Here is a 14,695-nt window from a genome sequence, read left to right as displayed (position 1 = left end):
GCGTTCCTCATAGCCTGAGTCTCTTTATGACCCCCATAAACCACAAACCTGTTACATTGTGCATTTATTAAAAACAGTCAAACCCATGATCAGAGTGTTGACGATGGAGCTGTAGGACTTAGAGTACCACACTTATAAAAGATTTCAATGTTTTTCCTAGAAGCTGAATATGAGTTAAGCGAGTAATACTTTTTGCAGCCTCCATTTGGTTCTTGTCATTTTTATGCTGGCCTCCTCAAGCCCAGATGAGTGCAAATGTGTACTTTTTTTACTGTCTGAGCAGTACTATAATCCTCTTTCAGCAGAAAAAGCTGTGGTCTCTGTCTGTCTCTGTCTGTCTCTGTGTGTGTGTGTGTGTGCGTGTGTTTAAGGTCTCCCCCCCCCCCCCCCCCTTTGTGCTCCTGCCAGCTTGGGGCTCACCCTTCAGAGCACCCACTGCAGGTGGGTGGGGCAGCCATTGGCACAGTAAAAAGGCGTCCGCCATCTTCAAGCCTCCTCCCTCTAGAAGCCCACATAGCAGTGGAATGAAAAAGGGATGGCATAATGAAATTCAAAGATGCGATTAGAAGGTGATCAGCGTAAAAGCGAAATGTACAACCTATACTGCTAACGCAGATTTGTTGCATCACATTGCATGATTGCCTGTGCATTTATTGTTATCGTCAATTGCCGCCACCCTAGTCATCAGTACTCCCATAGCGCACTGCAAATATTTCCAACTTTTGGGAGTGTCAGAGCTGCTGTTTTTTAGTTTGTGGTCTGCACCATGCAGTACTGTTTGCTCTTTTCATCAGGAAAGCACGTTATAGCAACTTAATGCATTTTTCTTCGTGCAGTGAACTGAATGGTTCTACACAAGGGTCTTATGCCTACAGTGGCGCACGTGAACAGCTCCGTGTATTTGTGCTTCTGTCGCCAACCTATGCTTTGCTTGTTTCCCAACAGGCGGAAGCAGGCACAATCAGCATGGTGCTGCCACCACCCAACATCACCGGTGACTTGCACTTGGGCCATGCATTCACCGTCACCACCCAGGATACACTTGTGCGCTGGTATGAGCAAGTTCTCTGTTCCGAAAGACCACTGGCTATGGGTATCAGATGTACAGATCTCATCACTGGCAAATGGAATACGTATCTGAGATGAGGTTGCGTGGCTGCACAACGCTGTAAAGCTTATTAGGTGCCTTTGTATGTGTTTCGATGTCACATTTAAGTGCCATCATAGTGTGTCTATGACCTTACAATGCCCTGCATGCCAGCACCGTTAATTCTCAGAGGAAACATGGAGGAAGTGTGAAAATTGATAAGGGCGATCAAGGTGAGCAAATGACTGAATGGGTGCTGGACTGTGAACATTCTTCACCCATCAACAAAGCAACCAAGGCCACTGATAACTCAGAAGACTATGTTTTGTTTACTCTCGATGCCTCTGGTTAATTACCACTGTAGCTGCTTGTCATTGTTTTGCTTCTGTACTCTGTCTCTTTCTCTCTGCTTGCACTGTGTCTCACTCAGATTGGGCCAATGCAGTCATTTTGTCTGTCCATTATGCGTGTCTGAAGGCGCAGTGTTTTCATCACATTCATATTATTCAGCACAAACGACAGGGCGAAGGAAAGGGAAAGATGAACGTGGGCACTACTGACAACTGATTTATTGAAGGTTGAACAGAGTGGATTCCAAGAGAAGGCAAGCATAGCAGGGGCGGCAGAAAGTTATGTCGGCGGATGAGATTAAGAAGTTTGCGGGGATACAGTGGCCGCAGTTGGCAAAGGACGGGGTTAACTGGGGAGAAGTCATCATTAGGTTCTCAGTTGTCTTACCGGTCTGTGCTTATGGTTTTTGAAGAGAGTCTGCTCTTGAACAGTGCAGTAAGTTAACATTTACAGTACCATCAATGTTTGGTTTGTACGACTCTCGTTCAGGAACTTTTTTGGTTTTAGCAATGACGGTGGTGTGATGTGAATTGAAAGCAAAATGGAGATGAGAAAAGGATTGGTTCCAATTTTCAGCCAAACTTCATTGAAGTTCACAGGCTGCAATTCCATTCGCAGTCAGCTATCAAGACTATAAATATTACTAGCTTTCTCGCTGCCAATCTTACCTCTACCTTGAAGGATATAATAAGGGGCTAATAATGCTTTACCGTTTGCAGCCATTAGTCGGCTCCCACTTGACATTAAAGAATTCGACATCTAAACTTTTAGCTTTCTATGCCTTTTCCTACTGCACATGTAGTTTCATCATTTGGAGCTCTTCCTGGACATGCTTTTTTCGCTTCTTTTTCTTTTATTTTCTTTTTCTTCCTGTGGGGAAGCGCAATGTCAGTCATGGTGCTAGTTTCATGCTGTTCATTTATGGACTCATCTTACGGTGATTTTTGTGAGGAGGGGCCATATTGACAGTACTATAATTCATTCTTTTTTCTCACTTCATTGTTTTCAGAACGTAAGTTGCGTTATTTCTGGAAGTAAGGTGCGAATATAGCACAATTTCTTTTTTTATCACTGCTGCTGAAGATAGTAGCTGTAGTGACGTTCACCACCACACTCGCGAGCCGTTAGGAGAAGCCAACTTTTTGATGACCTCGGGGCAGCATGGCTTGGCAACAGGCACGCACGGGTGAAGGAGAGGGTGGGCGTGAATGTGGAAAGGGCCGATTGTTGAGAAGGAGAAGGTATTGAGAGATTTGTGTAGAGCAGGGAAGCAAAGAAGGGTGAACAGGCAGAGCACTAGGCAGCACTAAACACGTAGCAGCGGTCGCACGGCGATGACAGTGGCAACCGCTGCATGCGTTGAAGGGCAACTGAAGAGGTTTGAGAATTCGGTGAGCTTAAAGGCGTAGAATCCGTGAAACCTGTAGTTAAAGCATGCAAAGCCTTTTGGGGCTACGTAATCGCCGATTAAAACTGCGACGGCCTTCAGGCTTCTCTTCAACACACACCGCATAGGGGGGGGGGGGGGGGGAGCGTGACAACATCATATATGGTAGTCGATTATTTCCAAAACAGAAGTGCTTGCTTTTAAGAAAAACAATGCCACTGAAGGCAAAGCCTGTGAAGCGTTGTTTGCCGCATCCAGTGACGCACACCGGGCTGTGGGTAAAGGCAGTGAAATTACAAATCCCGCCTTCCACAGCGTAATCGCCAAGCTTCTCCTCACTTCTCTGATGCTGTGAAGAGGAGTGTGAGAGTTAATCGGTGATTACGTCAACATTTTAAATGTTGGCACAAAAAAAAAAAAATTTGGCATGCTTTACCTTCAGGCTTCATAGATTTGAATCCTTCAATATTGTGGAATTTTGAAAAAGTGGTTCAGCTCTCCTTTAACTCTGCAGAGGCTTTGCTGCGGTTTATAATGTTGTGCAAATTTGTGAAGTCTTGTCTATCAAAAAAATGTTGGTGTATCTATTGCTTCAATATTTTTGCGTGCCATCTTCATAGTCTTCCAAGCCCTTGGTGTCTTGGCTGTAGTTGGCTTGCACAATAATATGTTGTCACGCCATGAGGTCTCTCCATGAGTAGACAGGAATTGCATGGGGTGACTGCAACGAAAATAAGTGCGATATAAAACTGATTGTGTTGCACTGCAAGGCATAGCAAATTATCGACGATTTGATGACTTCTCTTGTGCATTGCTGTAGCAAGGCTTCAAACAGGGCTCCACAGCCGCCACCAAAGCTGCATCGTAGCTGCCAAGAAATGGGAAAACTGGAGAGTTAAAGAGCAGCTTGCCACTGGAACATGCATGAGCAGCAGGTGGAAAGTACTGCTGAGTCACATTGCACCGAACGGTCGTAGCTGGGGGAGTGCTGATTATTGGCTGCGTCTAACTGTGTGTGTCTGTTTCCTTTTACATTTTTTGTCCCCTGACGTAATGGTATCTGAGCGGACTGCCCTCAGAGGCCTCTCTGGGCTAAGTTGAGGCCTGCTTCAGAGTGCCACTTGGGCTGACCCTCGTGGTCCTCCGGGAGGTGAAATGAGTCAGGTGACCCCTGGCTGAACTCTCTCTCTACAGCAGCTTGGCATTCCACCCTTTGGTGCATTGCTCACAAGTGGGGTCTGGTGGTAAGCTGTCGCGGCATTGTGCAGGCAGCGGATGTGTGGCAAGCGAGTCGTTTGGGTCCCCGGCTGTGACCACGCAGGCATCTCCACCCAGTGTCACCCACACTTCGCGCACTTTTACGTGGGAAGTTCCCTGACACCCTTAGAGCGTGTGGGGGTAGCGGTCTCGGACTCAAAGGAGATGCCCTCGACTCAGCGTGGCAAACTCAGCAGAGACCAGCTACCAAGTGACAAGAGGTTTTTGGTCGTTTGGTGCCCAGCTTTCGCCGGTCGCAAGCCAGAGAATGGGTCGGAGCCAAAGGTTTACAAAACAAAACAAGGTTTATACAGCAAGGAGACGATACAGAGGATTTCACAATCACTAGTACAAACACATACACAGTGAATAACGAAACAATGCAACTCGTGCAAAGTTAAACTCGAGAGAGAATGCAATACAAAGGCAATATTGCACCTAAAGTGCACTAACTCACGAGAGAGAGGTAAACAAACAAAACACAATTTGTTCACCGGGCACTGTGGCAGTCCGACGACCAGAGTTCCACGACGATACCATCCCGCAGACTGGCGAACGTTGCCTCGTTGGTCCGATGCTGGCCGAGCGGTGTTTTCCCGGGAGTCGAACGGGCGCGCTTCGATGAAGCTTAAACGGCCGTCCGGACTGACTGATAGCAGTCAACGCCTTCTTTTACAGGCTCGCTTCCACGCCTGTTTGTTCTACGCGTCAGAGTAGACGCGCACATACACTTAGCATCGGCAGTGCTGTCTCCCTTCCCTCTTCTCACCGGCCGCGCGTCCCCATTGGTCAGAGTACGGGGTTCGCATCTCGAAGTTTCGAGCGTGTTCTGGCGTGGCACCGTCGCCGACAGGCGAGGGGGACGTGTCTTAGTGCACGCAAGACTTCCCCCTTTTCCCCCGGTCAGCGGTAGAAGCGACTCGGATGTTCTAGAGAAATCTTCGGCATGGATGACTCATTCCCTCAGCGCACGCCGCGTCGGTGAGCGGTGGTGGAGGGGAGAGAGAGCCACGCGCTCAGCGGGGTTTTCCTTCTCCGAACGGCGAGACGCCGTGAGCGCGGCGGTGTTTTTCTTTCTTTGTTCTGAAAAATGCGGCGAATTTTGTGACACTGCCCCTTCCTTGAAGAATATTGTGCAACAATATTCACAAATCACAAAATTCGCGTGCACATGCATGCGCTCACAAAGTCAAGGGTGAATGCCGAAGTACACACATCAATACCTTGATGCTTTAAAATACATAACACAGTGCAATAGACAGGTTGCCCTTCAAAACACGCCGCATTTCGGCGGTGCAATTCGCGCGCACATGCATGCGCTCACAAAGTCAATGGCGAAGGCCAAAATACATACATCAATACAATGATGTTTCCACATACGAAATTCAATTCAATGTTCACAATGCACATAAAAACACACCGCGATTGGGCAGTACATTAACACAACATTGCAAACAGGAGACACACAAGTATGAGGCATACTTTCGCTTATACTTCCCCGTTCGGCCTACACAGTAGGTTCGGAACAGAACTGTTTCGCTCAAGCTTTCGGCCGCACTCGTGGTTCTCTTCCTTACGCGACTCCTTTGCTCTGTCAATGTTTGCCTCTGCCCTTTCCGTCCTGAGAAATTCCTTCATATCGCACGCGTACAAAAAGGTTTCGGGGCGGCATGCACCTGCGAACAAGACAATCGACAGGTTCCAAGGCACTTGCATCACAACGCAGAGGCTCACGATAAGAACTGGTGTGAACACACTCTTGGTCACCTTCCCGAATTCGACAGTGCGGCAGGAAAACAGCTGAAGCAATGTGCCGATCAGCACGAGAATCATTTCCAGAGTGTGTCTTGCGCTGAACTTATCAGAAATTCTAGACACGTTGTTTCCGCGTGTCCTTCTTTTGCTTTTCCTTCCTTCCTTCGGCATTCGTGCTCCGTTGCGGCCACTTACTGGCTTATCCGCCAGCTTCTCACTGCTGCTTACTTTGTTCCCGCCTGTTTCTTGCGAAGAGGGTTTCTCTTGCGCGGAACGTTCCTGCGCTACATTTTTCCGTTCTTCCTTCTTGGGTGATTCTTTTATTTCCTCTTTTCTTGCGCTAGCTCACTCGCGCTTCCTTCGCTGCTTTCTTTCCTGTCGATCACTGCGACTCTCTGATGTGCAGGATTCGGAATTTTCACCCTCGCGGCGACCGTCTGGGTCTGTGGGAAATTTTGCCCCCTTGATGTTACCCAATATAAGGTCGTACAGTAATCCCTCGTTATAACGAAATCGCTTTACTCGAAATATTGCTTTATTCGAAATTTCTTTCGGTCCCGACCCAAACGCATGCATTTTAAACCACATTACTCAAAGCGCATGAAGAGCTTGACCCGCTTAGAGCGAAGTGGCAAGCGGAGGCATCGCTGCCGCCATGCGTAGGAACCGCTGCCGTGGCGGTGACCCTTTGCGCATGCAGTGCCAAGTTAATACCGCCGACGAATTAGACTCATACAGGCATAGAACAGGCCACAAAAGTACCAAACCCACGATCGATGACCTGCCTAGTAACGTGTGTCCCCTGCTCAGCGAGGCCGAATTCCATGGTGCAGCGCGCCCGAACCGTTAATCTCGGTCGGAAGCGCATTCCTGGTGTTCCCTGTGACAGAGTCCACACGAAAATAAAGTTCTCCTCGCGCTTTGCGATTCCAGAAAGCCGCGGTGTCTTGGATGCTGAAAAGTGACCAGTATACTCGATTCGCGTCAATCAACAAGACAAACGGTATAAATGCGTGGTAGGGTCACTGAATTTGGTTGTTATGGCAGGGACACATGTGCGAAAAGCGAGCGCGATTCACCGCAGCGTGAAGTTGCGAACGGCATCGCAGCGTCCGATCGCATCTCGCCGCCTGCGCCATGTCAACGACGGGCCGCCCGCGGCAAACGCAACGACGGAGCGGGAGTCAACGCGAGTGCGGAGAGCCGCAACATCATGATGACGTAGGGCGCGCTCCTGTGAGCCGGGCCGACCTGCCCACAACCGGTCTCGACGCGCGCGCGCCGAGACTGGCCGTGGCCTGCCAGCCTTGATGCTGGCCGCCGGCATCTGAAAATGCGATAGTATTGTTTGTTCAAGTTCATAGCAAGCCCTGGGGGTAGAGGTGATGACTGCGATTCAAGCAAATTTCATCTGCTTTGGTGCTGCTCCTGCCTGATGCGGTTCGCCTGCCGTCTGCTAGCTAGCTCAGTTGCTGAAGGCGTCGCGGAAATCTAAAGTTTCTTTTATTATGGGGCCGGTTGACAGTAAAGGGGTGCCGGGTGTAGCGCCTTTATTTGAGTGCTGGCCAGTCCCGAAGCGCGAACAGCTGCGGCATCGATGCAAAACCGGCTAGGCTTAGTGGCGACTAGGGCAGTCAGGGAGCAGCGCGCAGTTTGTCACCGGCGTTCCTGCAGGCGGCGTCGTTGCCGAAAGCTCCGCTCTTGCACAGGCATGCTGTCGCTGCTCGAATTTAGGAGGCAGACTTTATGGTAGCATGGCTGCTTTGTATTTTTCTTGTGTGAACGGGAAGTAAGCCGAGCCTGCCGGCCTGTCGATCAGCCTGGCCGCCAGCTTCCTCGCAGTTGTGGCGCAATTAAATCTAGACTGTTTGAGCTTTTTTTCGAGCGGTCGCTTACATCGAATTATCGCTTATAACGAATTTTTTCGCCGTCCCGCTGACTTCGTTATAACGAGGGATTACTGTATATGGGGCGTTCCATGCACAATGCAGTCAGTTTTCCGCTGTAGTACGGAGTCTGCACCTGCACTCTAGCTCCCGGTAAGCGCTTAAAGGAGCCGTCTACTAGCCGCACAAGGCTCTTCGTTCCAGTGAGGTCCTTATCTCGCACCAAGCCTCGCTTTATGATGACCGCGCTGCTTCCTGTGTCTCGCAGCACTGAAATTCTTTGCGGCCCTACTTTCCCTTCCGAGACAGGCATCCTGTGCATTCCGGCTTCGGGTCGCGCGTTCACAACGGGCACCTTCTTGCCGTTCTTCAGTTCAACAAAGCCGTTTTCGTCTTCTTCCTCCAGGCATCTTGAATTTAAACGGAGTCAGCGGGTGCTGACCAGGGCTTGACTGTTTGTTCGTCATTGCCATTCGAGATAATGTTGCGCTCTCCATTCCCATTGAGTTGGCCTACACAGAAGGCATGATCGCATTGAAAATGAACTCCGCTGATGCTTGTAATCATTGATGTAGCTTGCTTTGTTAGCTTTTGTTCTTTGGATTACTCGACTCGAGCTGAATCAGGTATGTAGCAGCATCAAGAGCACTCTGGATTCGAAGCCGCAGTCGTATACTAAACAACGACATGTGTGTAATTAATTAATTGGAGCTTTCACTGATTTTTTTGCGCATCTTTGGCTCAGTTTTCCAGTGCCCTCTGTGTCATGTTCCATGCGATTGATTGCAGCGATCACCCCGAGAACATGAACCAAATAGGTTCATAATCGAAATTCATATTCAAAATTTCGAATATTCGCACATGCTTAGTTTTCGCTTTTCACATGGAGACCATGAAGAGGGCATGTCACATGAACAAAGAATGAAAAAAAAAAAAACACCACTGGCTAGCAACATCATTTTGGCTTTTGTGCACTTAGAGATTACTGCAAGGCCTGCTCGCTTTGGGAAATGATCTCATGGGACAGAGAAGTGGCATGCCCATGGGTTATGAATGGTGCCTGTCTTCTTGTTCAAACACAGTACACCGAAAATATCTTTATGGTGAGTCATAAAAAGAGTGTTTAACATCATAGCTCCAGCTGAAAAAAACTGTGGGAAGAGACAGTGCTGTCCATGTCTCCTCACTTGTGGTTCAGTTTGGTTGCATCTTTCTCAAAGTCTGATCATCCTGTTGCGCAAGGTTGTACAGAGGCATTCAGTTGAAATGTCATTCACATCGGCAGGGCACTGAAAAGATGTTCGATACTTGCAGATGCCTTTGAAACATGGGCTTACATATCCTCCTTGTGTAAACAAAACTGTGCTAGCAGATATTGCTCTGGGTTAGCAAATTTTAGGGCGGACTGCATGAAGTAGCTTTTTTTCATTATTGTGGCCAATGCAGCTGCACTACATGGCAGCTCAGGGGACCACATGCAGTCTCACTGGCGTTTGGCTTTGCTGTCTTCTCACTCGCATAGTGGCAGCTATCCTCCATGCAGACAGCCTTCATCAGCAGCACCACCTTTGTACTTTGTTTGAAAGATAGCTACGGTGACGAACACGCAAAATGAGTTTTAACAGGTGATCACCCAGAAGGACTGTGATGAAAACACCAGTGCTGATGGACATTTAAAAACTTGTACGCTGAACATGAAAAGATAGACATCGTTGATTCAAAGTCATTGGGACTGCGATAAATATTTGAATTAATTGGGTTTTTGAATTAACCAAACATGGTAAAAAAGATGGGACTGAGCTGAAATACTCTTTTGTTGTGGGAATGCGCTACCCTTTACTGGGTGAACTTTGTGATTACTGCATACTACCTCATAAAAGCCTACCCCCCCCCCCTATTTGTGGCCCTTGCTGGAAAAAGAAAAAAAACGTTTACTCCAAATATAAGTCTATGCATTCAACCCCTCCTCCTCTCGCTTTGGGCCCCTGCTGCAGCCTGTTTTGTCGCGGCACGCATGCAACTCAATTCAATAAACACGTAATGATGCAATCACAGGGACAGCTGTTTGAAGCCAGTTGAGGTCAAAAGCAAGCAAACAGTGCTCCACCCTGCCTTCCAGACTCGTGTGGCCCAGTTGTCTAGCGGCAAAAAAAAAACTGCAAACGGTCCTGTAGTTACAATTTTAGGCACGACACATGCCTTGGAGATTATCGGAGTTTACTCTTGCGATACTTACCTCTGGTTCGAGGAAGCAACTGTCAGCGTGAACAAGTCATGTAAAGCGCACGTAATTCCGGTTTTCTTTAGCAGAACAATTTAGATTCGAATTTACGTTTTTTTTTTATGCCTGAAGCCCCATGCATCCTTGTGGGAAATGGCGCCGGCCCGGGGCACTTACTACCTGCCGTTCGTCCAGAACTGCCTTGGACACTGCAGATAGGTCAGCTACACTTATAGGTCAACCCCCCCCCCCCTTAGTTTAGGATGGTTGTTTTTCTGAAGAAAGGTCGACGGCACTTAGGAGATGCCGGTAACCTAATTCACTAACCACTGCACACCACTGAAAGAAACAGCTCAAGGCAGTGTTGCACGCAGGCTACCTTTCGCGGGACAAGCACTGGCGTGCTTGTGCTGGGATTACTGGGGCTGGGGTGCTTCACATACCAAGCATTGGCATTTGATCGGCATTGCTTTGCTGCGTCACCTTACGGCTTGTGGGGGTCGTTGCTTCACCGGTTTGGGGCCAAAGTGGGATTGGACTTTCCCTCATAGCATCCCAGATCTTTGAAGTCACTGGGCAGGTGTGGGCCACCGCCTCGAATTAGCCAGTCTAACTTGCATGAGAAGGTTCTTAAAATTATCGAGCATTTCGAATTAACATTCTTGGAATTGCCAAGGTTTTAGTGTCGTTCATTTGCCTGGACCTTGCTTTAGTGACAATTCTCGATGCTACCATCTCAAGTGCTGACTGCTAACGAGTCGGCACAACTGCCGTGTAAGCAGAGCAGATGAATATAGCAGCGAACCTCCCGTGCTCCAGTACTTCTGGCTTGACAAGCTGCAAGCCGGCGAGGCACTTGAAACAGTGTGGGTTTCTCATAAGCACGTGCCTTTTGTCTGTTTAGAAATGGCGCAGCCTATGAGTGAAGCAGTTACAGAGGCCTTTGTACGGCTCTTCGATGGGGGCCTTATCTACCGGGACAAGAAGAAGAAGAGAAATCTTAGGCGACCCTCAATGGATCGTTTGAATGTGTTAAATCATTATATCTGAGGTTGACACACAATAGTTCGTTATATCCGAGGTTAACACACGAAAGGATTTTATATTCAAGGTGGCATACTAAGGTTCTGTATATCTGAGGTTAACCCACGAAATATTGTTATATCAGAGGTGCCATAGTATGGGTTCGTCATACCAAATGCAGTACAGTAATTCTGTTCATAGTCCAGTGTCTTTGCTACGTTGTTTATGTTTCTTACTTGATATGTGCAGCGGATATCGGCAGCGGCAAAGCCTACGTCCACTGTGCCCGTCCGGAGTCTGCGACAAGATAATGCTCACCATCAACGGCGTAGACCGCCTTCGAATCTGCTGGTACACGAGGACTGGAACGGGAACGCCACTACCCCGAAGAAAAGCGGCGTCACTCCTGGACCAGCACCAACATTGTTATCAATTAGTATTATGGAAATTCGATTATTAAGTCTTAACGTTGGAATTTTAATTTGTTAATATGTGCAAGGCTATGTTAACGCACGTTGCGTCCGAGCTCCACTGGCTGAAGCTATACGTCCAGAGGAACTACAAATTAAATGAACGCATTAGACACTACCTCGAAGGCCTCGAGCCGACGCTGCGAAGCCTGGCTTTTTGCACCAGAGCCAGATACCACTGGGAACGCCGTGTTTCGCGTGTTTCACGGACAATGTGTGGTACCGTGCCGTGGTGTCCGCCTGGCCGCGCAGCGATGACACTTTGGCCGAGGTGACGTTCAACTATGGCAACGTGGAGGCTGTGAGCATCGCCGAAGTACATGTAGTGTGTGCGCAGTGCAAGGCAATGTGTGCATTGTAGAAGAATAAAGAGATTTTAATAGCCTTGTGTAACGTGTCGTACAAACTTTGTATATCTAAGACAGTACGTTTCGGAAAGGCCATAAAGCTATACCCTTAGTGTAACCGTAAGTATAACATTAAGCTAAACGCCGAGCATCGCCGCAGCTTTTAGCTTCGAGATATCCAGGCTTAACCTTAGCTAAGCCGCGGCCAATTTTTTTTGTTCTAAATCCTGAAATGGCATCGTTCATTCTGAGGCTACGAGCTCGCCAATGGCACGAGCCACCAGACTGTTACTTCAACGTTTAGTTACGGAGTGCTAGTTTATTAAATAACCAATTAGCTTGATTATTAGCACATGTTTCTCAAAAGGTCTTTCTATTGAAACCCCCTATTTATAGGAAATTTCGAAAGTGCTCACTTATACATCTGGTAGAAATAGCTGCCAACATACTCGTTCGTATGCTGTTGGTGTCATTGGCCAAATAAAATCGCGCATAATTATATAAGGGGGATTGACCATGACCAAGCGGTGACTACCAGTTTTGTTGATTGCATGCGGCAGAGGTCGATATACAAAATTTCAGCACCTAAAATAAATGTTGCACTTCATTAAATTTCTAGAGGTAAGGAACAGAAGGAAAGAAGAACATGAATAGTAATAATAGCATAACGAAAGCTTGTGATGGAAGACTGATTCTAGAGAAAAATTTTGAACTGCGGAGCAAACATTCCCGTTGGTACGTCCAAACGTAGAAGCGCCAAGGAACAGAATAACCACCGAAGACAGGCGCAAACTATGTTTTTCGAAGAGAACTTCTAACAGACTCCTCTTTAGCGATGAGTAGCTATGTCATAATAACAAAAATGATCTGCTGTTTCTGGCTCTGCAAACTATGGTCACAATGTGGAGATCGCGAGACTAGGTCTGTAGCGGTAAAAATCGTTTTGGCACACGGCAACATGGTTGCGTGCAGGAAACTTAAAGTTTGCGAAATCGCCAAGCATTGCTCCAAGGGAGCCGAAGGTGCTGAAAATCATTCAAGGAAGTGTGCGCTGATGCGCCAAATTCTGACATTAATGTGTATGTACGAACCCGTGCCGCCGTGATGAACGCACGGGTTGGAAGAGGGTCAGCGATTGGAGCACTCAGGGCTGCCTTTGCTAAAGTATCAGCTGGTTCATTGAAATGCAGGCCCTGCGTCCGGGGGCCTTTATTCGAAATAGCCGAAAATTTGTTGGGCCACTGCGCCGATAGTAATTGTGTTTTTGACATTCTACTAAAATTGTATGAACGGTGGGCTACACGCCTGTCAGTAATTCAGGAACCCACCATATCTTAGAACGGGCTTCAAAAAGGGAAGAAAAAGTTAAAAAGTTAACTGTTCAATATTAGTAACCACCCTGCTAGTTAGCACATCTTAGCTGTATTCTGATGTAATACACCGCTGACAATGCTATGCCAAAAAAGTGCTCTTCTAACACAAAAGGCCTATTTTTAAAAATCCCTGTATGCTGTATACGCATACAGGGAAAATCCCTGTAAAATCCCTGTATGGTATACACCCTGTATGCTGTATACGCGGTTTTGGTTCTTGTTTCTATTTAGTGAACTGACAAGTCTTGTCTTGGTAGGTGTTCACTTTGTAAATGGCTGCTATACGTGCCATGTGACTGGAGGGTATAAATTTATACATTGGTGTCCTCGTATAAAAAAGGTCTTTTCGTTGGTTTGTTGACCTCAAATAAAATGGCACATACCCACTACGGGGCTGATCAAAAAGAGAGTACCGCAAGCTAACTCCACTCATTGTCTGAAAAAAGCATTCTGAGGACAGTCACGTCGAGAGAACATTCAGTTACGGTGGCCGACATCGTCAACGCGCGCGCCACGGAGAACCGCCCCTCTGGAATCAGTCTTATCTCTAGCAACCAACTTCAGATATTTTCTTGTTCACTTATTAAACAATTAGTTCAGAAATCTGAAACTTTTAGCTGTGATTTCAAAAATTTTTATTTGCTTATTATTGCTGTGACATAGTGTAGTTCGTGCTCTATTGTAGGCTTTGTAGATTCGAATCAGTGATACAATCATTCCATGCTTTTTATTCCTCCATACTTTTCTTACAAAATAAAGTGCAAGCTCACAGACATCTGCATAACGACTGTTTTCCTCTGAATCGAGGTTAGATTTCCAATTAAAACGCATGAATGGTGGCGAGTCCAATGCAGGCTGCTTGTGTAGATCATCATATGCGATCATTGTAAACAGCTGTGCGCCATATTAGAAAAGTGTAAAGTTGTCACTGCCTTGCTTTTGCACATGCGCGACGCTATTAAAGCTCGATTGACTGACATATCAGCATTGCAAATGGCACGGTTGAATTGCAGAAATGTTAGCCTATCCGATAGTACGAGGTCTCTGTTGATAAGGTGGACTGCTGAGCTCTTAGTACGCGATTAGTTAAACACAGCAGCCGAGAGAAATGAAGACCAAGAAGTAACACAAACACGTCGAGGACAATGCTGCTCTCGCATCATCCTCATCGTGTGCGTTACTTCTTGCTCTTTATTTCACTCTGCTGCTATTAATTGGTCGGTGTTGATAGCTGCAGCATAAACTGTTGTTGTTGTTCGGGGCTATTTATTGGTAAGAAAAATGAAAAATAAAAATAAACATGGAACGAACAGACGTTGCTAGCCGTGGCATCTGCCATCGAAACCTGAAGCACCTGAGTTGTGGCTAGCGGGAATAAGGACAGGGACAGGAAAAGAAACAGGGGAGCGATAGAAAGGATAGGGGTAGGGCGGCAATAGAGAGTTATAGCATATTGTTACAGTCTTTGCGTTAACATCTACTGTGTGAAAGGACGCCGAACTTTACGATTAGAGCTGCTCACGCTAGATGACGTTTTA

General features: G+C 47.2%; 1 protein-coding gene across 1 annotated transcript in view; it reads left to right on the top strand.

The window, feature by feature from the left end:
• The window catches only part of LOC149355751 (valine--tRNA ligase-like), a 35,955-nt gene extending 22,027 nt beyond the window's left edge, over positions 1 to 13,928 (top strand). Inside the window, exons 4-5 of the mRNA XM_089583999.1 lie at positions 946 to 1,052; positions 11,217 to 13,928. Of these exons, the coding sequence (XP_089440125.1) occupies positions 946 to 1,052; positions 11,217 to 11,427 (318 nt within the window). The 3' untranslated portion in view covers positions 11,428 to 13,928. The remainder of the gene's footprint in view (positions 1 to 945; positions 1,053 to 11,216) is intronic.
• Positions 13,929 to 14,695: the final 767 nt, after the last annotated feature.

This window comes from Amblyomma mixtum, chromosome 3 (assembly GCF_055824585.1).
Source record: "Amblyomma mixtum isolate Tamu chromosome 3, ASM5582458v1, whole genome shotgun sequence".
Lineage (NCBI taxonomy): Eukaryota > Metazoa > Arthropoda > Arachnida > Ixodida > Ixodidae > Amblyomma > Amblyomma mixtum.
This window is presented reverse-complemented; position numbering and strand designations above follow the sequence as displayed.